Below are 27,592 nucleotides of genomic sequence, written 5' to 3' on the forward strand. Positions count from 1 at the left end.
CTGTAAATGAGGCAGAATTTGACGAGCAAATGATGTTTGCCAGCAATTTTCTGTGTTTTTTTTAAATGCAAATTTTACATCATCAGTTTCTAGTAGTGTTGCAATATAAATATCACATGTTATAGTACTTTAATACATTTTATAGTATTAAACCATTTATGAAGATTACAGCAGGAACACTAAAATAACAGTATAACAGGAGGGAAACACCTAACATTATTATACTGTACAGACTATATTTTCTACAGCACAGTACTGTAATATTTTTTACAGTATTTAACTGTTGTTTCAGATTACAGTAGGTCCACTGTAAAATTACAGCATTATACAGGTCAAATAGCTGCCTGCAATCTACTGTAAATTAACAGGGACATTTTTTACAGTGTACCATATAGGGAAAAAAATACTATGGTAGTCAAAGGTTGTTCTCTCTGACTCTGCTTTGTTACAAACATTCTTTAAAATATCTTCTTTTGTGTTCAGCAGAAGAATGAAACCCACACAGGTTTGGAACAACATGAGGGTCCATTATAAAAGTAATGCACGTGCTCCGGGGGGTTAATAAAGGCCATCTGAAGCAAAGAAAAGCGAAACAAAGAAAAATACTTTTAAACATTATAAATAAAATATCTAGCTTTCACCAGAACGCCTTTTCATTCAATTTATGGAAAAAGCTTAAAGGGTTAGTTCACCCAAAAATGAAATTGATGTCATTAATGACTCACCCTAATGTCGTTCCACTCCCGTAAGACCTCCGTTCATCTTCAGAACACAGTTTAAGATATTTTAGATTTTAGTCCCAGAGCATAATGCAGTCTATGCACACTTTACTGTCTATGTCCAGAAAGCTAATAAAAACATCATTAAAGTAGTCAATATGTGACATCAGTTGGTTCATAAGAGTCTCTTGAAGCATCGAAAACACATTTTGGTCCAAAAATAACAAAAACTACGACTTTATTCAGCATTGTCTTCCGCGTTTGTTTTCAAAACTCAAATAAAGATTCAAACAGCCATGAATCAGTGAATCGATCAATGATTCGGATCGCCAATGTCACATGATTTCAGCACTTTGGCAGTTTGACACGTGATCCAAACTGTTGAAATCACGTGACACTGGCGATCCAGCGGCCTTGCTCAGCCCCCTAACACTCGGCCCTGCTCTGCTTCATACTACAGTAACGTTAATAATCACATCCATGAACATGATTTCTGCCTGAGTCCTATCCCGATTCTTTTCCACTGGCTGTGCGGTGAAAACCACATGTCCCAAGATTCTGAGCTCAAACTTGTCGTCATCGCCTTTGTTTTGAATAGTGGACGGAAAAGTTACATAGTGTAGCTTAAAATGAAAAGCCATCAAATGTGGTGTCACGTAGGTAATTCTGAAAAATGTCAGTTTACAGCTTTTCAAATGTAACTTATAAGATTACTACTTCCAAAAATGGTACAGATGTAAGGTTAGATCTATTAGTTTTACTCTTAACAGTTCTGTCAAGGGTTGTTGCCTAGGGTTGTTGTTATGACCAGGGACACTGTTTTCATGTTTCACTTATTAACATGATTTAAAATACGATTTTGACACACAGGCCTAAATATATTACAACACTGATGTCACTGATGGAAGTGGATTTAAAAGTTGTGAGTTGTGAAAACAACGTATAGCACATTTATATAGATTTTGCTGTTGTAAAGACTAAATCTCTCCCTTACAAACTCATCCACGTGAAATGTAATATAGGCTAGTAGTGTCTGCCTTTACTAATTAAAGGGTTAGTTCACCCACAAATGAAATTTATGTCTGATTGTTTTCAATCCTCAAATAAAGATTCAAACGGTAGTGTATCGATTCATGAAATCACGTGACACTGGCGATCCGAATTGAGTCACTGATTCATAACCGTTTGAATCTTTATTTGAGGATTGAAAACAAACAGGGAAGAGAAGACAATGCTGAATAAATCCGTAGTTTTTGATATTTTTGGACCAAAATGTATTTTCGATGCGTCAAGAGATTCTAATCAACCAACTGATGTCACGTATGGACTACTTTGATGATGTTTTTATTCCCTTTCTGGACATGGACAGTATAGTGTGCATAAGCTCTCAGACTAAATATAAAATATCTTAAACTCTGTTCTGAAGATGAACGGAGGTCTTATGGGTGTGGCACCACATTAGGGTGAGTCATTAATGACAATTTCATTTTTGGGTGAACTAACACTTTAAGGTGCCGTCACATTTACTGTTTCGTTTGTTTATTTCATTTGGTTCTAAATGAATTCACCGTGTTAACTAACAGAAAGCTCCTTTCTCTGAAAGTGACTTCAGTGTGAACCATGTGTATGCACTCACACTTGGGTAATTGAAAGATTAACTTCCATCCTTTCGAAAGATACCACTGATTGTTCTAATTTAAAGACACAACTGAAGTTTATTTCCTGGCTTTTCAAAGTACTGTAATTCGTTAGAAACAGGATATGTGCACTTTCATAGCATGGTTAAACTGCACCACACCTGTGGTTTGCTTTTTGTGCAAACTTCTGCTTTGGTTGTGGTAACGTTACAAACTGAATTCAGTATGATTTTGTTGGGGACCTACAATCAATCTTTACCTACGAGTTACTAAGCTACAAGTTTACAAGCTTGCCCATATGGTCTGACTGTATAAATCAGGATTCTGTTGTCTGTACAACTTTTTCCTTCCTGAAATATTTTTATGCTTTTCCAAAATCTGCAGGTATCCGCAGTTGCAGCGAAAGCTGTGATATAAGGATTATACTATAGTAGATCATTTTTGAAATCACAATAAGTTCATAACTTATATGCTATATTTTTTGTTTTTTATAAATCATATCACATATAACTGTCGTAAAGGTGAAAGATTATCACAGGCACGTTTCACAAGTTCACATGATTTCCCAGAAAGCTGCTTCCTTTGAGTTTCTACGTGAGATCAGTTCTCTATACATTAAGCTTTTTTTGCCTGTGAAATTTCGGCAAAATGTTAAGGACAGTAAAGGATGCTGGCATAAACAATGTATGTTTATGCTGAAATATAATAAAACAATTTTGTTATCATCGTTATGTGTAGTGGGTTGGCTCAAGTGATTTAATGCTGCATTCCAGGAAGATTTTTGAGCCTGTACATCTTCAAACCACAACTTTGTAGCGTTCCAGGCAAAGTCACACCAAACTGCAACAACTTGCCTGAGCACAATGAATTGTGGTAGTTAGATGTAAACAAAGCATGGCGGACCATAAAGGGCTTATGCTCATTTACAATCATTTCTATCGCCAAAGGTGCTTACACCTTGTTTATTTGAGGGAAATGGAGGAGAAAAAACTGTACATAAGGCAAGAGAAGCTGTTATGCCTTTTATTATACGTTATTTTATGTGTGTAACTTCGAAAAAACTCTATTCATAGGGGCTGCCATTGTCGTTTTGCAGGCTGTGACGCCAGAGTGCGTAAATGGGAGTACATCGATCTAGTACGAGTATGCAGGTGTGAAATCATGGGTTTGACTGCCTTTCCACTTTCATGGGTCGAAGGTTGCAAAAACACTGGTTTACGGGTTGCTTCAGAACTTCCATTAAGGGAACTAAAAGAGCATCAGAGCAACCATGGTTTTGGGGTGCATCATGGGACTTTTTAGAGAGCGAACGTTTCAAGTGCCCCTAAAATGGTCGACTCCAGGATCAAGGCCCTGGCTACTGAACTAGGGAATTGATTGAGATGCGAAGGCACCCCATGATGCACGCAAACATGCTCCAGCTCTAATCTGTTTCCTCATGACTTAATTCCTCTTTTAAATAAAGAGAAAAAAACCATGGTGTGTCAGAACAGCAGTTCGTGTCTCATATAGATCTAAAATACTGTGTATGTGAGTTTATATGTTCATAACAAAATGCTATATTTAATGTACACAAATGATCACATTTAATTGATGCACCAAAATTGCATCCCAAATACTGTTTACACTTTATTGTCTCCATAATGTTTGACAAATAAAATATTGTTAATAAATTTCAACGTTAAGGCTTTCTTGACATAGTTGCATTTTTTATTTCTTTTATTTTTTTTTAATACATTTCTTATTTCTTTTAGCAGTAGTGAATTTAATTCAGTGGCTCCACGTATACCAATGCTGCAGAATAAACCTCATTTTGAGAATCAAAGGTGAATGAAAGATGCAGCCCACAGTCCAAAATAGACTCATATAGATCCAGTGTGCGGTTATAGCATTTGCACTCACTTACATTCTCACTTCATGCATCTTGATGATAAATTTAACCATCAGTTTTCATTTCCTCTGAACTCAACCTGTTCAGTCTTTTGTGTGTTGGTTATAATCCTACTGTGTGTGTCCTTTCTCTGACTGATCGGACCAGCTTGCTCTCATTCGAGTCTTTATGAAAACGGATCAATGGAAAGTTGAGTTGTTGCTCCATCCAGTGGGCTACTGTCAACAACTTCCAGTCCTGTAGTGTCTGACCAATCAGCTGCAGGCCAATAGGAAGACCTCGGCATGAGAGGGCTGTTGGCACGGTCACAGCAGGCAAACCTGTCAAAAAAATAAGTAAATACATATTAATAAGGATACATATTTTTTGTATAAGACTTATTTTGGCTTAGATAAACATAAAAAAAATGATGGATGGACTTGTTTTGTTGGTTTGTTGATCCATTAAAAAATTGTTTATACTGCTTCAGGAGACAACCCTGCTGTACTTCAGAGGTCATTTAGCTGGAGTTCACACGCCCTCCATGATTGTTGTGATAACGCAAAACTCCCTGATTGACCTCAAAACAGGTGATACACAAACAAAACACATCTGTATAAAGCCAGATGCGGAGATGATATATCCACATCCTGTGCATACCTGCCATGTTGACAGGCTGGGTAAAGATATCGTCCTGAGCACTGCGTGTTTGGTTGTCTTCTTGCATGAAGTCAGAGTAGCGGGTCGCATCACTCAGCGTTGTGGGCGTGAGGAGAACGTCTATGCCAGAGTGGAACACGTTTTTAAAATCTTCAGTGATAAGACGGCGCATTTGTTGAGCCTTCAAAAAGTAACGCTCATAGTTCCTGAGAAGACAAGGAGTGATATATGAATATTTGAAACACTGATATATGTAAGCACTCTATTAGAGCAAACCATGGCAAAGCTGCATTAAAACACACTGCAGTACAGTAGAGTTCAATTGATATCAATTTTTTTTATTCAATTTTATCAATACTTTTTATCAATTTTTTTTTTTTTTTTTTTTTTTTTACAAATCGAAGATATTGTACCATGGTAAAATGTTGGAAGAGCTATTTAGATTTTTTTTATTAGTATACAGTGCCACCCTACAATGTTCTGCATATTGAAAATCTCTGTACAAGTTATTGACACATCTTTTTTTGGCATACAGTTTCTTAACAAAAAATGCAGGGCGTGCATTAATAAGAACAAATTTTGCAGGAAGAATTCATTTCATTTTAAAACTAAAATTAAGAATTAAAGTACACTACTGTCTAATAGTTTGGCATCTGTAAGATTTTTTAATGTTTTGAAAAAAAGTATCTTATGCTCACCAAGACTGCATTTATTTGATCAAAATCCAGTAAAAACTAGTTTTGCATTTCCCCGAGAAACTTTGCGTCCGCTCACAAGTCTTTATTTCCCCTGAAAAACTGTGTCTGCTCCCAAAGAATTCAAAACTTGCAAGCGAATGCAAATTTTCTTGGGGGAACACAAACATTTTGCGTGAGCATTGACTTTTTCCTTCCATCTCGTAGCTTTTTCATCACCATGTCCCTTTAAGGGATCTGTAAAAAACACTAATACTGTGAAATAATTTTACAATTTAAAATAGCTGTTCTCAGTTTTAATATATTATCTTCAGTGTCACATGATCCTTCAGGAATATTCAATGGTGCTAAAGAAATTAAGAATTTCTTCTAATTATCATCAATGTTGAAAATTAATACACTATTGGATCAGAGAACTGTCAATATGACAATTCCTATATGCCACTGGATCAGAGTACTGTCAAAAAAAAGTTTGCATCGGTCAATGCTTTGGCAAGCTAATGCTTTTAAACCATACAATAAAGCTAATTTCAAACTAAAGGCCAATAATAATAAAAAAACTGTAAATCTGTGTTTTGTTAGGGCAATATTTCTGGCAGTTGAAAAATCACGCTGTAAAATTGGGCAGATAGCATTTCTGTTAGAGGTGAATTATAACTGCACACTCATGTCAGCATTTCATGATGAAGTTCGTTTGCAGTTCGGCTATATTTTGACTCTATAAAGCTTTCTTCTCTTACTTGCATGCCACGTCCAAAATGTTTTTTGTGCCAATGCATTGTTTAAAGAATCAGTGTGTTTTGTCACGTTATTTAAAGGGAAAGTTCAAGCATCAATGAATAACAAAATTGCACTGAATTAGTATTTATTCTTATTACGTCACGTAATAATTATGTAATGTCTGAGAATAGTTTCTTAGCAACTAGGGATTGCACACACACACGCATAGTCATAATCCTCATAAGTCACCCTCTCCTTGTACCGGTAATACCCATGTCATACCCATGTCATTATACACATTTGTGTCCTGATATGTCACAAAACACACACACACACACACACACACACACACACACACACACACACACACACGTCTTGTTCACTATCTTTGTGGGGAGTCTCCATAGACGCAATGGTTTTTATACCATACAAACTGCACATCCTATCCCCCTACACTGCCCCTGCCCCTAAGCCTACCCATCACAGGAAACAATCTGCAATTTTACCTTCTAAAAAAACTCATCCTGTATGATTTATAAGCCTTTTGAAAAGTGGGGACGGCTAACATGGTCCCCACAGTGTAGGTGATCTCAGGTTTTACTATCCTTATTGGTCCCCACAATGTAATATAAACAATATGTAATATGAACAAATATAGTTGAATATGTATTTATTAATTAATACCAGTAATACCATTGTTGCTTTTTAAAATTTGACCGGGGGCACCAATAAGGATTTTGCCTAGGGCATCAGAATGGCTAGAAACAGCCCTGAAACATGATACTTTTTCATTTTAGGACTTTTATAAATAGAATAATTTTAAATGGAAATCTTTTGTAACAATGTTAATGTCTTTACTGTCATTTTTGATCAGTTGCTAAATAAAATTATTAATGATCTTACTGACCGCAAACTTTTAAACATCTGTCTAACTATAATATGTTAGTATTGACGCAGTAGTAGAAGGGAAGCACGTGAGCAAGTAGCACTTACTTGCAAACACAGTTTATCAAGATTTGACATCTTTAGATAGAGTATATGTGAGACTGGCTATGAAAAAAAATGTCAATGTTAAACGGATCTGAGACAATTGTGGTTCTGTTTTTGAGGCCTCACGATTTCAGTAGGAAGTAGTTCCCTGAGAGGATTCTTCTGCGGACCACATTATTGAAGCCTTCATGTCGTGTGGTGGCGTACATGGCATCTGTGGAGCAGTCAACCGCACTGCGATGACCTGAGGAGAAAAGGAGACCATTTTTGAAAATACTTTTTTAAAAACTCACCTGGAGATTTAATTTTGTAATTGTAGCTTTACAAATAACACCTAGATTTTAAGTCCATCATGTAGATCTAATTATTATGTGATGGTTTTGGAAATGTTTAGGCTTTAAATACCGTATTCAAGTCCATCGAAACGTGCCATGTTTGATGCAACCTCACAGCAACATAGGACATGGTAACAGACGATGGAGTGTTGCGTGTGTGGAAGAGATACTTCTCGTACCCGTGCCCCTCCCTGCTCAAACATGGCTGCAACTCGACTCCACTGGGCCAAAGTGTCCTTAGACATGCCTGGAGCGTGATATTCCTAACATCATAAAATCTAAATTAGAGCATCATACCAACATAGCTAATTTTTACAATCAAATTTATCTTCCATATATAACCCCAAAAATCTGAAAACAAGAAAAGGAAGAACCTTTCTTTTTTTTTGCATTGTTACAGTATTATGACAGTTAAACATATTTTGCCCTATATTTTCATTACTGCAATAAGAAAAAAACAATCCAGTAAAGTCCATTTCATTACTGTTTTACAGTAATCCTGCCTGGACATAATGATGTTTTAATTTAAAGCAGCATAAATTAAATTTACTATCATGATATATATTTAATGTTTTAATTTCATCAATTTACTATGCAAATTAAGTATTTTTCTCACATCACAGTTACATAATAAATAGGTTAACTTTATAGAACATATAATTAAATAATATGCCAGCCCCCCCCCCCCCCCTTCCATTCTAATAATTGGATTAGACAGGACACATTTTAATATAACTACGATTGTGTTATATTGTGTTATATTAATAATGTCATATACACCTAGGATAGCTTGACGGTGAGTAAATAAATGCAAGTAAATCATTTTCACTTTGGGGTGAACCATCCTTTTAACCACACCGAGCTACTGTCAGTGGATGGTCTGAAGGCAACTTTACCTTCGGTATGCCAACACATATGTCTCTAATGTCAAAGTGCTCAGAAAGGCTAAGTGGGGTGCTGGGTCCCTGGACAGTAGTTGAGTCTCTCTCATCTTGGCCCTGCAGAATCCCTGAAAAACAAAACCATCATAAAACAAAGTATAAATTTAAATCAGTGACTCTCATAGGTGAATGAACGAAAGCTCTCCTACTCAAAACACTGGCAGCATCATGGACACTCCTGGTCATGATTCCCGGCACGTCCATTGAGTTGACCAGAGGGATGAGCCCGTGACGAGAGAGTAGGCCATAAGTGGGTTTCAGAGCCACAACCCCACAGAGAGATCCAGGGTTTCGTGTAGAGCCTCCTGTATCAGATCCCAAGGCTCTAAAAGAAAGAAAAAAAACCCACATAGAACAGATCAGATATATGTCTACACATTGTATATGCAGCCTCATGTAATAAAATGTTTTTTGTACATACATAACTCATCTCTTACCTAATTAACTAAATGCAGAGTACTAAACTGCTAAATAAATACATTTTGTTAAATTAGTCACCTACTAAGGGTCAGAAAAAAATCAAAAGAGTTATGCCTACATCTGCTGTGGAAGTCATGCTAAAATATTAAGTAGTATAATATATCGTTTCAGATATACAAAGAACCGTTCCTCTGCTTTAACCTGAGAAAACCTGCTCAAATATGTATTGAGCTTTATGAACATGCTTGTACTGAAGCGAAAGTCCAGGTGTATTTTTTGACTGGTGAATGCTTAAGCTTGCAGAATCATATGAATAGTTTTACTCACAGGAAGCTGCTGAAAGAAGCCACTGCCGCTGCACTACCTCCTGAACTCCCTCCTGCGATTACCCAATCAGAATCTGGATCTTCTCTGCTATGCTCACGATATTGGGTTGCATAGCTCCATGGGTTACGAACTGGACCGAATACTCCATCTGTACTGCCAGCTCTTAAGTGAGAGAGTCAGAGGAAATGCTCAGACTTGTAGAAACAAATCGAAATGGATACAGCAGTAAACAAATCTTTTTTATTTTTTTATTTATGTAATTTATTCCTGTGATGTCAAAGGTGAATTTTCAGCATCATTACTCCAGTCTTTAGTGTAACATTTTCCTTCAGAAAACATTCTTATGTTAATCTGGAGCTCAGGAAGATTTTCTTACTACCAATGTTGAAAACAGCTGTGCTGTTTAATATTTTTTGTGTAAAACAATGATAATTTTTTTTCAAGATTCTTGGATAAATAGAAACTTCAGATTTTTTTTAAACCATTATAAAGGAATTTACTTTGATCAACTATGTACAGTATCCTTTCTGAATAAAAGCATTAATAAAGAGATCTTACCCCATTGCAAACTCATCTAAATTATTTTTTCCAACAAGAACTGCTCCTTGATCCAGCAGCTTCTGCACAACTGTAGCATTGAATGGAGGAACATAACCTACAAATCCAAACAGACTAAATGTAAACAAATCATCTGTGACACAGTAAAGGTTTCTAAGCTTCAATCTTTGTTAAAGGTGTCATGAACTGGCTTTTTTATACTGTTGTTTGAGGTCAACTAATGACATTTGTGTGTTTTTTATATTCAAAAACATCATAACTTAAGTAATAGGCTATTTTCTACACTGGTTTTAATGCTATTTAAGGTATGTCTGCCCCATGTGAGCTGGAACTTCATTAAAAATAAAGTTCAACCACACATTCCTAATATTTGGATCTGAAGGAAGCTTATGCAGCGACTGTGTTCTTCCACAACCCGGAGTAGCGCAATATCTTGCTATCTTCTTTGGCATGTTTATAGCTGCTGGCTAGAGCGATCCAAACAGCTCCATGAGTCGGTGGCCTTTTTCTGGGCCTGGTGTCTATAAAAGCTTTACTTTTACTAACAAGGAAGTTATCAACTCTGAAACTTACAGGATATTCTTATCTTACCATGACCATTTATACATCAAAAGCTCAAGGGAAAGTTGATTTCTCAATTCATCACCCCTTTAACTTTTTTGGGCTGACCTTTAAGCATGTTTGAAGCACAGGTGGTCTCGATGTTCTCCGTGCAGAAGTTGTCTTTCACAGAAAAGGGAATGCCGTCCAGAGGACCAAGAGGGTTACCTGACAAGAAAATACATAGAGCACATTAAAATTATTATTCAGTCATGAATTACATTTTATGTGATGCATACACACCTGTGCGGAACCTGTTGTCTGCTCTTTGTGCTTGTTCCATGGCCGTCTCCTCAGTTATGGTGATATAAGCATTCAGATAACGTGTCCTTTTTATTTGGTTGATGCATTTCCTGCAGAGCTCTGTGGCAGACACTTTTCCATCCCTCAGTGCCTGGGACACCTGTATTAAGCAGGAATTAGGCTTTCTAAGACATTTAGAGTGTTTTGGCATTTTAGTAGGTAGTTATATAAATGCCATGTATCTGGACATTAGGCAAAAATTTAAAATGTCATTACAAAATGACAGCTGTAAAAAAAAGACGTCTTTGTTTTAGTGGCTAATTTTAAAGGAGTTTTGAGTTGTAAAATTACATAACACAGTGCCAACAAAAACAGCGCGGTTAATACTTCAAATGTTTAATTCTTGGTTGAATGTAAGAGGAATAAATTAATCTTAAGTTGAACTAAGGACAGACCTCTTTAATGGACAGGCCGAGCATCGCTGTTACAGGACGAAAAGCCGTACTGGAGGCTGACATGACACTTTCTGTTGACCTCGCTGACGTTCCATCATTTCTGCTCTCTGATTGGTCAAATGAAAAGCGCTGTGGATTGTGATTGGTTCAGTGCGTCATGTGTGAAAGTTCACCGGATTGTTTTGACTTTGCATGAAGAGATGCGGTTTCGCTGAACTTGAGAGTGTGTTATCGATCAGGTATAGGTTTTTATTTCTAATCGATGAAGGGCTTATGAGGCTGTCAGAGAATTCCTAAGGAGGAGAACTCTGGAATATTTGTATGATTGATCCATCATGCTCATGTGTAGACGTTGGTTGGTGTGCTCGCTGAGAGGTCAGTATAGGAGCTTCAGTTTCTCAGCCTCCCGCAGGACTGTGATGCCCGCATGGGTCATCGACAAATACGGGAAAAACGAGGTGTTGCGGTTCACCAAGAACGCGGCGGTTCCCATCATCCACTATCCTAATGAAGTGATCGTGAAGGTGCACGCTGCTGGTATTAACCCCATCGACATCAGTATGAGGGGTATGTGATGGTCACAGCAGTCCATGGTGTTTATAATGATTGTAGGCTTCCTCGCGTGGTTCAGAGAAGTTTGGCACTTTCATATGACGAAAGTGAGGGACATACGACCCTATTTCATGAAGAAAATTTTGGAACCATGTCATCAATCACAATTGTGAATTGCCTAGTCATAATGACTAGGCAATTCACAACTTTGATTGATTGCACGACAATGCACAGTTGTAATTTATGAGCTGTCATTAGTGGTGCTTGCTAAATATCATATGCTACAGCTAGTGTTATTTTAGAATTAATTAGTATTCTATATTTTTCTTGATATTTTGAATAATGTATTTATTTATTTTAAATGTTAGCTTTTAGTAACTATGTGCTTTTGCCATTTGTATTATATATATATATATATATATATATTAGCTAGTTGCAAGACATTTTTTTATTATTATTCATCTAGACTTTATATTTTATTTTATTTCAAATAACAAAACATTTTCTAAAATATTTAGTTTTAGTCAACATGAACACTGGTTACAGAATTTTAAAATCAAATAAAAAAAATTCACAATCAACCACTGGTTACAGAATTTCACAATAAATGTTATGTTTATATAATGTTTATATAAAATAAAACAATAATGTTTTATTAAAAAAAAGCTTATTATGTCAAATTAATATGCATGCAGTTGTCCATATGATAATATTCCTGAAAGCTTGCTTATACTTTATAAATGGTAAAAAATGTAGATGTACATTATATTCAAAACAGTAAGATGACGTGTTTTTAGGGCATGTGTACAGATTTTAGAAGGTATAGTTATTGTTCAAACATTAACTATCTTTACAACTGATCTATATCAGTGTCTTTTACATAACTGCCCAAGTGCCCAGTGAATTAATACTCACATTTACACCATGTGCCTATATGCAAAGTCAGGTAAGAACTTTGTTATTGTTAAAGGATGAGTCACAAGCCACAAGGCATGTTTTGACTGGCCATGTTTGGTCTTTGATACCATAAATGAAAAACATGCATTTCATTTGAACATTTTCAGTAAATAGATTAAAACATTTCTGGTAAGATTTTTTAATGTACCTAATAAAGTTTTGCTTTCATGTTTCCTGTAGGTGGTTATGGAGCAGCTACTATGGCCATGAAACGTGACCCACTGAACATAAACCAGGCAGGCAGTGAGTTTCCTCTAATCCTGGGGCGTGATGTATCTGGAGAGATCATGGAATGTGGGCTGGATGTGAACTACTTTAAACCAGGAGATCAGGTGCTCTATTCCGTTATTATTATTTCTAATATCATAACTGTGTAAACACTGAAAAGGCATAATATTATGGAGGCCAAGTCAACACCTCAAACTCGTTGTTGTGCTACTCAAACCATTCCTGAACCATTTTTGCTTTGTGCCAAAGGTGCATTATCCTGCTGAAAGAGTTCACAGCCACCAGAGCCCCTTTCACACTGCAATTCCGGCAAATACACGGATAATGTGACCCGGCATTTGTTCCCGGGCCGCTAGATTTGGTCCATTCACACTGCCAGCGAAATACCGTAATATGTGCGCTTTCACACACAACCCGTAACGGTCCCGGGTCGAGTTGACACGTGACATCCTGGTGTGACGTATAATGGCGAGCGGACTCAGCTTCAGCGCGGATAGTAAGGAGCTCCGTGGTCTCGACTTGTGTCCAGTTTGCACACATTTCTGCTTGTTTAATTTTAGTTTCTTTTGTATACGAACACTCTGCGTTTAAAACACCGACTAGCTCTTCTGGCACTGCAGGGTTGTATTATTGAAAAAAACAAGCTATAGGAGTCGCACGATAACTATACGTTGCGGCATTAGTTTTGGCTTTTGTTCACACAGCGCTCGTCCTGGGTCGAATCCCGCAATGTTACTAGGTCCCCGACCCGGGTTCAATTCGGTAATCAATGCCGGGACGTGGTTGCTTTCACACAGAAGGCGACCCAGCAATGTTCCGGGAATATTGCGGGTCCGACGTGCAGTGTGAAAGGGGCTCAGGAAATACCATTTCCATAAAAAGGGTGTATATGGTCTGCAACAATACTGGTGGTATATGTCAAAGTAACATCCACGTGGATGGCAGGACCCAAGGTTTCCCAGAACATTTCCCAAAGCATCACACTGCCTCTAACCAGCTTGCATCAGCTCAAACTATTTATTGTGAAACTTAAAATACTTCATCATTTGTATGGCATAAATTGTGGTCATACAGATAGTCTATTTTTATTTTTCTACACTACACTCACAATGGAAAAAAAACATTGTGCTTTTGTGAAATAAAGAAAACAAACAGGATGCCGCTTTCTGCCGTCCCGATTTCCTTTCTTTGAAGTGTGCAGCACATTAATCAGAACTCAGCGTACAGGCTACTTGAAAGCTCTTGCGTTCCATTTGTAGGTTTGAGTTGGTGCATAGATTCCCTCTTCTTCTACTCTTTTATGGTGTTATGGTGGTTAGCAAACAGGGTTGCATTACCGCATGTGGCCCCTTCTGGATTGGAGTATGACCTTGATTGCCTGTGACTGATTGTATTCTTCGTCAGACTGTATGTACCGAAATGTAAAATCCATACCATGATGGTTCGGGATGAATAAGTGACGTTACACCCCTAATATGCAATGTCCAATAATTACCCTAATGTAATCAGTTTGGCCAGTGTGTGCACTGGGTTTAAGAAGTGTTTTTTTTCTGTTAGGTGTGGGCCGCTGTCCCTCCTTGGAAGCAGGGAGGCCTGGCAGAGTTTGTAGTGCTTAGTGCCAATGAGGTAATATTCAGATTCACGTTTTGTTGCATAAACGGATAAAAGCATTCATTCACATATGTAGAGAACAACTGTTGTGCATAATTACATTACTCCTGCGTAGAGAAGTTTATTATTTTTCTCTGCGATTAAGGTGTCCCATAAGCCCAAATCACTCAAGCATGTTGAAGCAGCATCCATCCCGTATGTGGCTGCAACGGCTTGGTCTGCTATCGTCAACACCGGTGGCCTGAACAAAGACAACGGTGCTAAGAAACGGCAAGTACTTGTTTGTTCAGGTTAATCTTTCAGTGATAGTACCACACTGTGTGTTGCTTGTGTTGAGTTGAGTAGGAGTAGCAGGTCTTCATTTCATCCAGTTAATAGGGTCATCTCACATAGAATAACATTTTTGATATTTCCTTGATATAAAAAGATGAGTATATATATATAAGTCTTGTTTCTGTACTTTTTACAGCAGCATTGATACTATTCTTACACCAGAAGAATAATGAAAAGAGAAAAATCTTGGAAGGGGCAAAGCACTGTATATTTATTTCACATGCTTAAAAAAGTTTAAAATGAAGAGCAGCATAAAATAATTTCTAAAAGGACCGCAGATGCAAATTAGCAATTTTAGCTAACTCTGGCACAACATTTGGGTTGTGTATGGTCCCTGTTAAATAAATAAATAAACTAAACTAAACTAAAAGTCATTATAAGTGGAAACATAAAAAAAAAAAAAAAAAAAAAAAAAAATCAGCAAGTTAGAGGCTGGAGAAAGCAGAAAGGAACAACAATTATTTTTAGTTTAATTAAAGGAGTCATGATAAATATATATATATATATATATATATATATATATATATATATATATATATATATATATATATATATCATCATATATATATATTTATCATGACTCCTTTAATTAAACTAAAAATAATTGTTGTTCCTTTCTGCTTTCTCCAGCCTCTAACTTGCTGATTTATTCTGTTGATGTCCTCATAGCATTAACAGAATTAGCAGAACATTTGATTAGGCATCCCAAAATAATTACAAAATGACATGAATTACCAGACTGATGCATGTATTTACAGATGTGTTACATTATTTAGCAGATTATTCTTATTTAAATACAGTCAGTCAAAGATTATATGCAGAAAGTTCTGCTTTGCTTGAGAGACAGTTATCTCAGTAACACTTGAACTCAACATAGGTGATTTTATATGATTCTTACTTATAATCTTATTTTGGAGGCTTAGATGAATCATAATAGATGTACAGTTGTTTAAGACTGACTGTAACAGATCTAGCCTTTCCTCATGCAGCGTTCTTATCCTGGGAGGATCAGGAGGAGTGGGAACCTTTGCTATACAGGTGATAATGCTGATATTTTTTGGCATAATCATTTAACAAAAATGTTGAAATCAGATTAGAAATTACTTAAAGGTGCAGTGTGTACAATAAACTGACAATACAATTGACAATAATGCAATATAACAAAAACACAATACAATTGACATTAATGCAATAGTACATACATAACTGTTATCAGCGGTGTATTAAGACCTTATATAATAAACCATACACTGCGAGTCCTCTTACAGTCAAGTCGCCATTTTGCGGTGTCATTGTATTGTATCCTTAAATGGAAAAACTGCTCTACAGAGCGCTAGTCACTCTCTGCTCTCTCCGACGACTACATTTTTGTCCTGTGTCAGCCCCCGTAGCTTCTCTATATGCTTTGAAAGCGAGGCGTGAGCTTTGGGTGATTGCAATTCACAACCTTACCGCTAGATGCCACTAAAATTCACACACTGCAGCTTTAATGTGTAGTAAACACGTTATTATCTGTGTGTAACAGTGCTATATAACTGACATTTTGATTAAGGTTTTTACTTTTCTACAGATGATAAAGGCCTGGGGCGCCCATGTGACTGTAACATGTTCCCAGAAGGCCGAGCGGCTGGTTAGAGATCTGGGTGCTGATGATGTCGTGGACTACACTTCTGGACCGGTTGAAAAGCAACTATGTACTTTAGAAAAGTTAGTTTTTTGGGCAACCAGTCAGTGTTCGTTTTTGGATGGAACTTCTTATAGAAGTTTATTTATTTTGTCTCTTTCTCTCTTTCAGGTTTGATTTGATTTTAGATAATATTGGTGGTGAATCTGAAAAGTGGGCACTAGATTTTCTGAAACCCTGGAATGGTGCTAAATATGTTACTCTCGTAACACCTTTCCTGCATAACACAGACCAACTGGGCCTAGCAGACGGAATGATGCAGTCTGGAGTCACCATAGGATGCAAAGTGCTGAAGGTAGGGCAGTGTTTCCCTCACATAGAATCATTTGTGGTGGTGCGCCACAGAATCAACACTGGCTGCCACATATTGTATTTCATTATACTTTTTTAATTTTTACGATATTTAAAACACCAAGCGTATTCGTTCAACTGCATTTCCTTTCCCTGCTCTCCCTATGTCTCTGTCACTCACGCGCATCTCTCTCTCTCTCTCACACACACACACACACACACACACACACACACACACACACACACACACACACACACACACACACACACACACACACACACACACACACACACACACACACACACACACACACACACACAAACACACACACACACATAAGGTGAATTCCATTCGACCGCAAATCAGGGTTGCCAACTCTCACGCATTTGGCGCGAGAAACAGGCTTTCAGGGTCTGTCTCACTCTCTCACTCTGCCCAAGTAAATCTCATGCCAAATGGCCAAACCTGCTTTTGATATGAAACAAAGTCTAAGCTTTTACATCTTTTAAGTTTTAATATCAGGGTGTCCGCAGGGTTTTAAAAAGTATTAAAAAGTGATAAATCCAAATTGTCAAATTTAAGGCCATTAAAAGTGTTAAATGTCGTCTCAGAGGTATTATTTTTTTCAGACTATTAGGTGTCTTATTCTTATTGAAATTCATGCCTTGTTTTAAGTTTGCTTAAATTAAAAACTGTTATATTTTTGAAGCCGAATAATAAATGTAAAAAAAATTAATAAAATAAAAATCAGTAGCTGTATTAATATCAGTAATAGGTTACTGGCTTTCATTCATAAAAAGATGCCATTTAAACAAGTATTTAAAATATACTGTCTATGTTGTTTCTACATTAATTTGATTAACTGAAATTATTTTAAAAAAAATAGTAAAAACGTACAAAAAACATTTCTTTTTTATTGCAATTAATCACAGACAAAATGTGTGATTAATCTAGTTAAAGTTTTTTTTTTTTAATTGATTGACAGCACTAGTTTTTAGTATTTTGTTAAATTCAACAACTTATCACAGTTATAGAAATGTAATATTTGGCTCAGGTTTTGTTGTTGGAAATAAAAACACTAAATAATTTAATTGCTGAATTACCAATTATTAATTGTGTCTGAATGATAACTTATAACAGATTTCCTCCAGGTGTCGATTCTAAATCTATTCTTTTTTGTATGTTATATATGTCATAATCTGTGTAAATAATAGAAAGGTGGCTGATTAACACTTGCAATTCAGTGTTGTGATGGTTTTAAAAAATATTCTGAAGGTAGTAAAAAAGGTATTAAAAAGTATTAAATTTAACTTAAGGATTGCTGTATATACCCTGAGTATGAAATTCAAACAATAACTACTTAATAACAACTTAATGTGGCATAACAGTTAAAGACAGAGCCGTTGAAAAACTATTTGGGCTTGCAATAGTTCTAAACAAACCAGCTCTGTCAATACATTTGGTAATACAATACAACAGTACAGCATAGTGTGCATTGATTATTATGTCAACCACATTTACAGTATCATTTTATTACAGAGAGTGATGGAGATAGTGTTTTTTTTTGTTGTTGTTGTATTTAGCCCTCAGGTATTCTTACTAACTGGTTTACACTCAGACTCAATGGTGGTCAAATGTGACCATACACCTTAACTATTTTTCAATTAAATAAATGTTCTATATTTTAGTTTTATAATATTTATTGAATATTTTGAGGATATCTTTTGGTACTAAATACTATCTGTGCAATAATTATTGTCCATTAATGACCACTTAAATCTTTTTTCTTTCAATAATTGTATTATTTATATTACAATTAGTGTTGTAATTAAGGTTAAAATAGAGAATTCCAATGCAAATAGGCAAATTTAAGTCATTCTGTGGCTGGAAAAACAATACTTTTCATTTGTAATGCCATTACCCACTAGGTGTCTGATTGGCTCTTTAATAAATATACATGTATCTAGTCTAGTTGCTTAAAGTATTGCAGATCATTTTTAAGTTTTGCATTTGAATACATATTTAGACATGATCAAACATTAGATTTTTAACACGTTAATAACGTACATTCTAATATTTCTAATGATATTTATATAAGCACACACAAGTGAATGTTAATGAATGCAAGCTAATGTAATTTTACCCATGAAAAGTTTAAAATGGTGCTAAAAGGGCAAACCTATTTTTCCTTAGATGTAAAGTAGGCTATAGTACATATGAATTGAAATAGAAAGCTTTTATAACATTACACGTCTTGTTTTTTAACAATTGAATGCATCTTTGCTGAATAAAAGTGTACTTTAAAAAAAGAGATACTTCTGCTTTTGAATGCTGCAATGTAGTGTATAGATTTTCATCTTCTTTTTTTTAATTGTGGTTTGTCAAAACACTACTTGCAGCGGTTCATGTCTCAGGAAATTCACAGTTTCAGCAGGAAATACACCCACAGTTGGCATTAAACCCAACCAAAACAATTTATTATCATAAGTTTTTAACAAACCTGTTGATCGTGTTCTCAGTGGAAGCAAGAGCATCTGACCCGTCTCTACAAAGAGTCACATGATCAGTGTCACAAATTTACTTATTCGAAGAATGACCTAGAATTGGTGCAAAATCCAAAATATTTCATATTAATTTTACAGCATTTCTTTTTTTTAATCCTGAAAATGTATATCATGTATATCAGTTGCTCTCATGGGACATACCAGACACAAAAACCCGCTCTCACCACCCTGTCCTGTGGCATAGGAACAGAACAAATGATTCAATGTATGAAAATAAAAATACTGAAGGAAGAATGGAGGAAATGAAAGTGAAGAAGGGCCGGGAACCTATACTTGATTACCCGACACAGTTTAATTAGTTTGTCAAGTCAGAGATATGTACGTCGAAGATTGTTCAGTACTTTTTCTCTCTCTCTTTCTCAGCACCTCAGGAAAGGAGTGCACTATCGCTGGGGTTTCTTTGCTCCAAGTGGCTCTACGCTGGACGAGATTAGCGAAATGGTTGATTCTGGAAAGGTAGGTACATCAGACTTAATGTATTTGATGTGTGTGAGATTCTAGCTGCCTAGAAAATGCTGCCTCCTCAGTGCCATACGTTCGAGTCCAATGATCATGTCACATCCTCTCTACTTTCTGAGAGACCATCATCTGAGACCTGTATCCTTTGCTGTCTTTGATATCCCACTATCCTATACTTTCCATTCTGTGACAGTTGAGCTAAAAAATAAAGATGGCATCTGACAGTTGTGGTTGGCCAACTCTCCACTTTTTCCACTATTTATGATTTTTCAGATAAAATCATATGTTTTGCACAATGTTGCAGTTGGTCTTATGCTCCCAGCGATGTTGGATATTTACAAGAGCAATATATTTCATCACCGCTCAAACAAATTAAAATAAAAGCACGTAAACATTTGAATTGGTACATTATTTATAGCAGCATTTATTATCATACCAAGCTCATGACATGTTATTTACAGCATGAAATCATGTTACAGACCAAGTGAGCGGTGCGTTCCCGATCACAAAGCTCTCCCCTCCACGGTGGCGTGAATAAATCACAATCCGAATGCACGAGTTTTAGGTTTTATCCTATGGTTTTATCACTGAGGCGGCCTGCACATTTATTTTGACGGATTTCCATGTGTGAAACAGGCGAAGGGCGCATGACTACGTCACAATCCAACGTTAGCTATTGGTTATGGCAGATCCAATAGTTTTAAACTTCAACAGAGTACCCGCCTCCGCGGAAGTAAATGCTTGTCAATAGAGGGTGGCCAAACTCTATGTACAAATGAAATGAATGAGTCTTAGCCTAGAAATCTAGACGCACCCTAGCAGCATCAAATCTAATGTGCCGTGAGTATCGTTTAGCAACTCTCAATACACGTCTGAGCTGTAAAAACCAAACTTTGGTCAGGCCAATCACATCGGGTATAGAGTCGGTGGGCGGGCTTAACATAATGACGGCAGAGTTGCTCTTGCGTGCTTCTAGTAAACACAGAAGCTGGCGAACGGCGAACAGCTTTGACGGCGACTCTGGAACACTTGGAGTTAGCTTTTCTCTGAGAAAAGAACAAAGAACGGCATTGAAGTCATTCTTAAGAAGGGAAGATGTGTTCGGAGTTTTGCAGACCGAATACGGCGAACTTTTAATCTGTCAACTAGCTCTGCTTCACGTTGCTCTGGTTGGTTGTAGCGCTATCCTATCGTGTGCAGAGGGAGTTTGAAAGACCACCGTTTATCCCGCCCCTCGGTTTGAGCCCTGTCTATGGTGAGTTTACAGACCAAACATCTTGATGTAAGTCTGGCTTATCAGTTTTTCAGAGTCTGGTAAGACCAGGCAATATAATTGCAGCTTACAGCTATATTTAAATATTTGCTTTATCACCAAAGCTCTCTCTATATAGTTAATTAAATCCTTACGCTGCCACGTGAATTATCTTCATGCCCACATTCACACTGCCTGCAAAGTCATCGCTTTATTGGGCAGCAAGTCAACCACCTACGTTTTTTCCATCCCGTCTCTTCAGTTAGTTCTGTGACTTGTCAGCTTGTATAAATAATTCTCAGTTGTGGGTCTTTATTCACACTGATGGCGATTAAAAGCAACTCACCTAAACACATAAATAAAATAAATAGCATCTACTTTCTCCTACAGATTTAAACTTTTAGCAGGACGAAACATGATCCCACGTCAAAATAGAATCACATCTTATCTTTACCAGCAATACATATGTGACTTATCCGTGACTCTTAAGTCTTGTGCTGTTTGTTTGATCACATAAATGAGACCGTCATTTATACGCTCGTGTTTTGACAACTCTGTTGTTCCATGGCGAGAATGTCCAACAGGGCCTCTAACCTTATGATTGACGTCAGATATAGCAAACACTGTACCAGACATGTACACAAGACAGACACGTCATTGAAAGAGTAGAGCTGTGGGATGTATGAATTTAATATCAGACATTACAGAAGAAACCAAAATAACATTATTAAAGTTACTAATATTTTAATACATCCTTTATAACTTTAATGTTAAGCAGCATTTATGTGAGCTTTTTTCTTTATATGTAAGCAAAAGGAACTTTTAACATCTAAGTAAAAAAACTGTGATACAGAGCAACTGACAGGAAATGCATCTTATCTTCTGTTTCCTTTAAAGCATTGTACTGTTGTGCCTGCATGCCCTTTTTGTTTGGTAACCAGGTTTGTGTTCGCTCTCAACTTTAAGATTGCGGTCAGTTTTTGTTGAGAAAAGAAATTCTTCTTTAAAGTTCATTATAATACGATGATAACATTTTTCATTCTTATTTAAATTTGGATTAATCAGTCAACTTTGGATAATGAGTTGAGATTATAAATGTAATAAAAATACAGAAGAATTTAGCAGATCATTATTTTTTTTCCAAGGTGTCATAAACTTTCCAGAGAAATTCCCTGGAGTAAATCGTGCTCAAGGGCATGATGGTGACAACAAGAATTTGGTTCTTAATTGGGTCAAAGCAGAACCGCTACACCACATCGCACCCACAGATAAAATACAACACCCACTTGTACACTAGCATCAACTAATGCAGTACAAGCACATTTTAAAAGTTGATTTTCAGTAGGTATATTTAGTGGATTTTTTATGCATTTTCAGTGAACCTGTGGACATGTCTTAAAGTTGCACCTATGTCCTTTAAATTTTTAATTTTTTTGTTGTAGGTCCGTCCTGTGGTGGAGGAAGTGTTCTCATTTGCTCAAGTCCCTCAAGCCTTTCAGAAAGTAGAGCAGGGTCATGCTCGCGGCAAGACTGTGGTTTCTGTCACTGACGACCAGAAAGATTAACTATGGGAACCAAAAATCTGGCACTTTTTTAATGTCTGTTGAATTAAAAACATTTATCTAGTAGCTGGTGTCTTTATTTTGCAATGGGAAATTAGCAGGCAAACCAAAAAGCCAAACACACAATACAAAAGGTTTTATTCTAAATGTCAATTTTGGAAATCACAAACATATAAAAACACTAAAACAGATGACTTAACATTATATATCTATATATATATATCTATAGATGTATATATATATATATATATATATATATATATATATAGAGAGAGAGAGAGAGAGAGAGAGAGAGAGAGAGAGAGAGAAAATATACAAACACACACAAAAACAACTAACAACAAATCTTTATAAAAGAAAAGATAGAAAATACTCTGAGGGCAGAACAGCAGATAGATACGAGTTTGTAAACAGAACTGATGCCAGATCAGAACGAATAGAAGATATTAAAGGGATAATTCACCCAAAAATTTAAATTGTCATTGTTTACTGACTTTCAGGTTTTTCCAAAGCTGTATTAATGTCTTTCTTCTGCAGAACAAAAAAGATGATATTTTGAAGAATATGGAAAACTAAACAGTTAATGGACCCCGCACTGACTTCCATAGTTCCATTGTTCGAAATATCTCTGTGTTCAGCAGAGCAAAGAAATTCATACGGGTTTCAAACAACTTGAGGGTCAGTAAATGAGAACAGAATTTTAAAAAATTGGGTGAACTGTTCCTTTAAATAATGTTCTAATATGTACAAATTTGTTTATTGATTTAGCAGAATAGTCTGTCATGTTAAACACTTTGTAGAGCAACTGTAAAACAGTATAAACATTTTCCACATTTAGTTTTCAGAAGGTTGAAAGGCATATAAATACTGCCTTACATTCAGTGTAGTCTGTAATACCAGGAGAAAACTATCCAGTTTGTATTCTCAATCATCTCAACAGCAGTTGCTCATCTGGTGCAGGAGCCCTTGAAAGTGTCATTCAAAATGTGCTTCTTTTTTTACTCGCGAGAGATTTGTTCTGCAGCCAGGTTGTTTTTACCCAATAAATGTTATTTATATGTAGCCACAAGAAAATTATGTCCTGACTGCTGATTGGCTGATAGCACAAGAACATCCAAAAGCCCTTTACTAGCGACCATCCTGAGTTGTGATGAAGAAGGTAAGATGTTTCTTCAGACAAGGCAAAAATAGCATATTTAAAGCTTTTAAGAACCCTCAAAAATAAGGCACTAGAAAAACAAAATCACAAATAGTAAAATATCTGATTTATGCAATTCTTACAAAAATAATTTAGTCAGAATACACAGCTACTCGTGACTTGGAGGAAGATGCTTTTTGCCCCATAAAGCAAGGGGTAAACTGGGTCAAACTAACCAGCCAAACCTTGATTCTTTGCTAATACAAAAAATATACAAGGTTACCTAAAGTGCAGCTAAATACAAAGCTTATGCTAGTGCGCCCCCTTTGGTAATATCATTGCATTGCAAGCAGGACAGTTCTTTGTGCTGCTGGGTCGATGGAGGACAACAACAAAACAGTACTAGAGCACAGAAGACAGTGGGTGCGTATCAATCAGCTTTCTAGGTCGTGTACACAATTTCGGGCACTGGGAAGGACCGGCTCATGCACATTGGGACACTAGACTTTCCAATGGCATGACAACGTCCTCATTGCACAGCAGAACTGCTGAAATATAATTAAATAATGGTTTGTATTTTAAAAATACATGTATCTCGTATCATTATGTGAAGCGAGCAGGCAAACATGATTTATGTTTCATGCTTCAGGACTTCCGTTAAGGGAACATAGTGAGCATCGACGCTCTCTGATTTTCACTGCATTGTGGGAATTTCTAGGGAGCGAACGTTTCAGTGCACTGGAAGGATTTTGTGATTGATTCAGGCCTTAAAATGTCCGACTCCCAGGTCTGTGTCCTGACTACTGAACTGGGGCGTTGATTGAGACGCACCCAGTAAAACTGTGGCAGGTCTCTTTAATGTCCTTGTCCACTTATTTCCACACAATGACCACACATCACTTATTTAGAGACTGTAATCTAGATGGACGATTTCAAGAGATTTGGTCTCCCACATGTTCTCATCTTGGGTTAACAATCCATAAGTGAGAGAGATTTGTCAGAGACTTTTTTGTGGTTTAGATTCACATCATCTTGAAGACGTCGAACAACCCCAGATCTTTTAGGATTTCTGATGAACATCAGAATTGGTCTCTGTTGTGACTCAAGCACTAAAGGATTTCCACTGTCCATCTCTGGTTGGTTTTCTGCTCATCAAAGGTGTTGAGAATCACCTGGTGTTTATCATACTGTTGCCCACCTGGATGAAGAATAGATTAACACAGTCAAATACCTCTTTTTTTATTAAAAAAAAAAAAAAAAAAGATTTAAAAAAAGATTTGAACTTTATTTAAAATAAATGCTGTTCTTTGAACTTTCTATTAATTAAAAAACCCTGATAAAAAATGTATTACAGAAATATTTCCAAAAAATATAAGGCAGCAAAACTATACCATTGATAATAAAAAAATGTTTCTTATGTACCAAATCGGCATATTAGAATAATTTCTTAAGGATCATGTGACACAATTTAGCTTTGCTATTACAGCAATCAATTACATTATATATGTGTGTGTGTATTATATACACACACACACACACACACACAATTTGGGTGTAACAGTACACAGAAGTGGTTTTGGGGTCATGGTTCGATACGAGTTTGGTACAACAATTTTGCCATGGCCATTTCAGTGCAAATTCAACACTGACAAGGTGTAACACATTAATTGACCACTAGATGACAACAAATGACAGCTTCTGCAGAGCTGACTGATGTCATGGTGGTGCTCGGGTTACACAGTAATTTGAACCACAAACAAGCCTCATTCTGAATTCAGACAGACAAAAGAAGCCATACAGCACTGATCTTTCATCAGAGTTTACAGTCCCAGTCCAAATAAATTATTTACCCTCATCTTACTTCTTGCCTGATGTCCCTGATCAATTTTTACAAATTGTCCCCTTTGAAATATTTTTTAGCACCAGGGCTCCAAAAAAATTATGATTAATGACTTCTCTAATTAATTGTGGCTGCATAAGGATAAAAATACCAAGGTTGGAATGAAATATATATATATATATAAACACTGTGTGTGTGTGGGCATGTTTTTGTGAAATATGAGGACACAAAGTGTATATTGACATGGGTATGATATAGGTATTACAAGGAGAGGGTGAAATATGAGGCCATTGGCCAATGTCCCCACTTTTTAAAAGGCTTATAAATCATACAGGATGAGTTTTTTTAAGAGAGTAAAAATGCAGAATGTTTTCTGTGATGGGTAGGTTTAGGGGCAGGGGCAGTGTAGCGGGATAGAAAATACGGTTTGTACAGTATAAAAACCATTACGCCTATGGAATGTCCCCACAATTCACTGAGTGTGTGTGTGTGTGTGTGTGTGTGTGTGTGTGTGTGTGTGTGTGTGTGTGTGTGTGTGTGTTTGTATTTTAACCCTCATGGTCGAGTTTACTCGACAAGATGCGGCACTGAATAAAACAGCCGATTTTGTCAGATAGGGTGTCAAATTTCATTCGACCTCCCCTCCACTAGATGGTAGACATGTCGTACTTCATCCCCGACTCATACAAACATCCTGATTCTATACAAAATCTATGAGCAAGAGCGCATTGAATCGGAAAGCGGAGCCTAGTGTGCGAGTGAGCAGTTTTATCAGAGCATTAAAACTGATAAATCCCTAAATGTAATCACTACAAATGTAATCACTACATAAACTTAGGGCCATCCTTAATATTTCTCTAATTTACAGAAAGTTTCTATCTTTTATCACTTTTAAGATATAGCCTTTTGAAATGAAGATGTCGGCCGCTTTAGGAAAAAAACTCTGGTGTCTAAAGGGTTAATCATATTAATTGATTAATTTTACTATTTCAGTTTTCAGAATATTATAAGCATTTAGTTTATATACAATTTTAGCCCCTTGGTCCGTAGTGGATTCAGACATCTCTTTGCCTCTGACAGGATGTTTTGGCATGTATGTGAGAGGGTCATTGTAGTTGCCCAAGCCGATCGAGCACAGTTGCTAATAGAAATATCACACAGGTATGATATGACATCAGAATGTGTCATCAGTAAGAGATTACGAGCTCGTCAGTGGAGGGTGCAGTTTTATGACTGACAGACATGCACACACGCCCCATGTGCATGTGGATGTTTCTCTGCTTTGTTTCATTCCAACCTTTCTGTTTCATTTCTTTCCATTCTGCCTTTCTTCTTAAATGCATATGCAAGTACTGACCTTTGACCTCCATCACAAGGTCGGGCTTGAGGTTGTTGCGTATGATTCCGTCTCCTGTGATGCTCCAGAACTGATTGTCTTTGCCTGGTTCAGGTGAGATATTCAACCTGCAACCTGCCATCACCACACCTCCAGATGTCTCCACACAACAGTCCTCTACCATCTGAAGAGCAAGAGAGAAAAAGGTGGACATGATCAGTAAACAGAGCCATAACAGAGATCATGTGTACTCAGGTGGAACAGATCAAAAGTATCGAGTACCTTGCAGCGCAGTAGTCCATTTTCATAGACCCACATCTGCTCTGGACCACCAGATTCCTCTAGCACTTGAATCCGGAGCAGCTTTATATCATCCAGGGGTCCAGACAGAGACATTAAGCACCCTGTCTCAGCACAACGCAGCCGGAAATAAACACGTTTCTATTGGGGGGAAAAATTTGATTCATGGTTACAAAGTTTTGACTAAACTCCACTAAACCATGTATTACGAAGTCATTATGAGTATTACTAATCTCATTCTGGATTTACTGGAGTGTCTTTATGTGCACGTGTTGTAAATGTGTTGGGTTTGCCCTGCCTTCATATGTGCTTTT

General features: G+C 36.7%; 3 protein-coding genes across 3 annotated transcripts in view; 1 reads left to right on the forward strand and 2 right to left on the reverse strand.

Annotated features, from left to right (window-relative positions):
• Positions 1-4,044: 4,044 nt before the first annotated feature.
• Positions 4,045-11,274, reverse strand: qrsl1 (glutaminyl-tRNA amidotransferase subunit QRSL1). Its single transcript, XM_067454585.1, has 11 exons — positions 11,171-11,274; positions 10,716-10,875; positions 10,542-10,640; positions 9,873-9,969; positions 9,315-9,476; positions 8,717-8,892; positions 8,523-8,635; positions 7,697-7,889; positions 7,418-7,535; positions 4,887-5,092; positions 4,045-4,567 (listed from the first exon to the last, which is right to left on the reverse strand). The coding sequence occupies exons 1-11, from the start codon at positions 11,231-11,233 to the stop codon at positions 4,350-4,352; spliced, it is 1,605 nt and encodes a 534-aa protein (XP_067310686.1). The 5' UTR covers positions 11,234-11,274; the 3' UTR covers positions 4,045-4,349.
• A 43-nt stretch (positions 11,275-11,317) lies between these two features.
• rtn4ip1 (reticulon 4 interacting protein 1) lies at positions 11,318-22,730 on the forward strand. The gene is made up of 9 exons (XM_067455453.1): positions 11,318-11,737; positions 12,860-13,011; positions 14,465-14,533; positions 14,664-14,788; positions 15,841-15,889; positions 16,422-16,558; positions 16,647-16,830; positions 19,755-19,847; positions 22,545-22,730. The coding sequence occupies exons 1-9, from the start codon at positions 11,506-11,508 to the stop codon at positions 22,665-22,667; spliced, it is 1,164 nt and encodes a 387-aa protein (XP_067311554.1). The 5' UTR covers positions 11,318-11,505; the 3' UTR covers positions 22,668-22,730.
• A 207-nt stretch (positions 22,731-22,937) lies between these two features.
• The window catches only part of crybg1a (crystallin beta-gamma domain containing 1a), a 48,641-nt gene continuing 43,986 nt past the window's right edge, over positions 22,938-27,592 (reverse strand). The window contains exons 20-22 of the mRNA XM_067455454.1: positions 27,261-27,419; positions 27,000-27,162; positions 22,938-25,000 (exon numbers count right to left, since the gene is read on the reverse strand). Of these exons, the coding sequence (XP_067311555.1) occupies positions 24,912-25,000; positions 27,000-27,162; positions 27,261-27,419 (411 nt within the window). The 3' untranslated portion in view covers positions 22,938-24,911. The remainder of the gene's footprint in view (positions 25,001-26,999; positions 27,163-27,260; positions 27,420-27,592) is intronic.

The sequence above is a fragment of the Pseudorasbora parva genome, chromosome 10, assembly GCF_024679245.1.
Source record: "Pseudorasbora parva isolate DD20220531a chromosome 10, ASM2467924v1, whole genome shotgun sequence".
NCBI classification, from domain to species: Eukaryota; Metazoa; Chordata; class Actinopteri; order Cypriniformes; family Gobionidae; genus Pseudorasbora; species Pseudorasbora parva.

Bases quoted from the DNA above. Each gene is read 5' to 3' on its own strand.
- qrsl1 (XM_067454585.1), bottom strand. From the start codon at position 11,233: ATGTCAGCCTCCAGTACGGCTTTTCGTCCTGTAACAGCGATGCTCGGC. The intron at 9,477-9,872 runs GTAAGATCTCTT...CTCTCACTTAAG, and splicing joins TTAGATGAGTTTGCAATGGG to AGCTGGCAGTACAGATGGAG. The intron at 7,536-7,696 runs GTATTTAAAGCC...TTTTCTCCTCAG, and splicing joins TTTCGATGGACTTGAATACG to GTCATCGCAGTGCGGTTGAC.
- rtn4ip1 (XM_067455453.1), top strand. From the start codon at position 11,506: ATGCTCATGTGTAGACGTTGGTTGGTGTGCTCGCTGAGAGGTCAGTAT. The intron at 11,738-12,859 runs GTATGTGATGGT...TGTTTCCTGTAG, and splicing joins CATCGACATCAGTATGAGGG to GTGGTTATGGAGCAGCTACT. The intron at 14,789-15,840 runs GCAAGTACTTGT...TTCCTCATGCAG, and splicing joins GACAACGGTGCTAAGAAACG to CGTTCTTATCCTGGGAGGAT.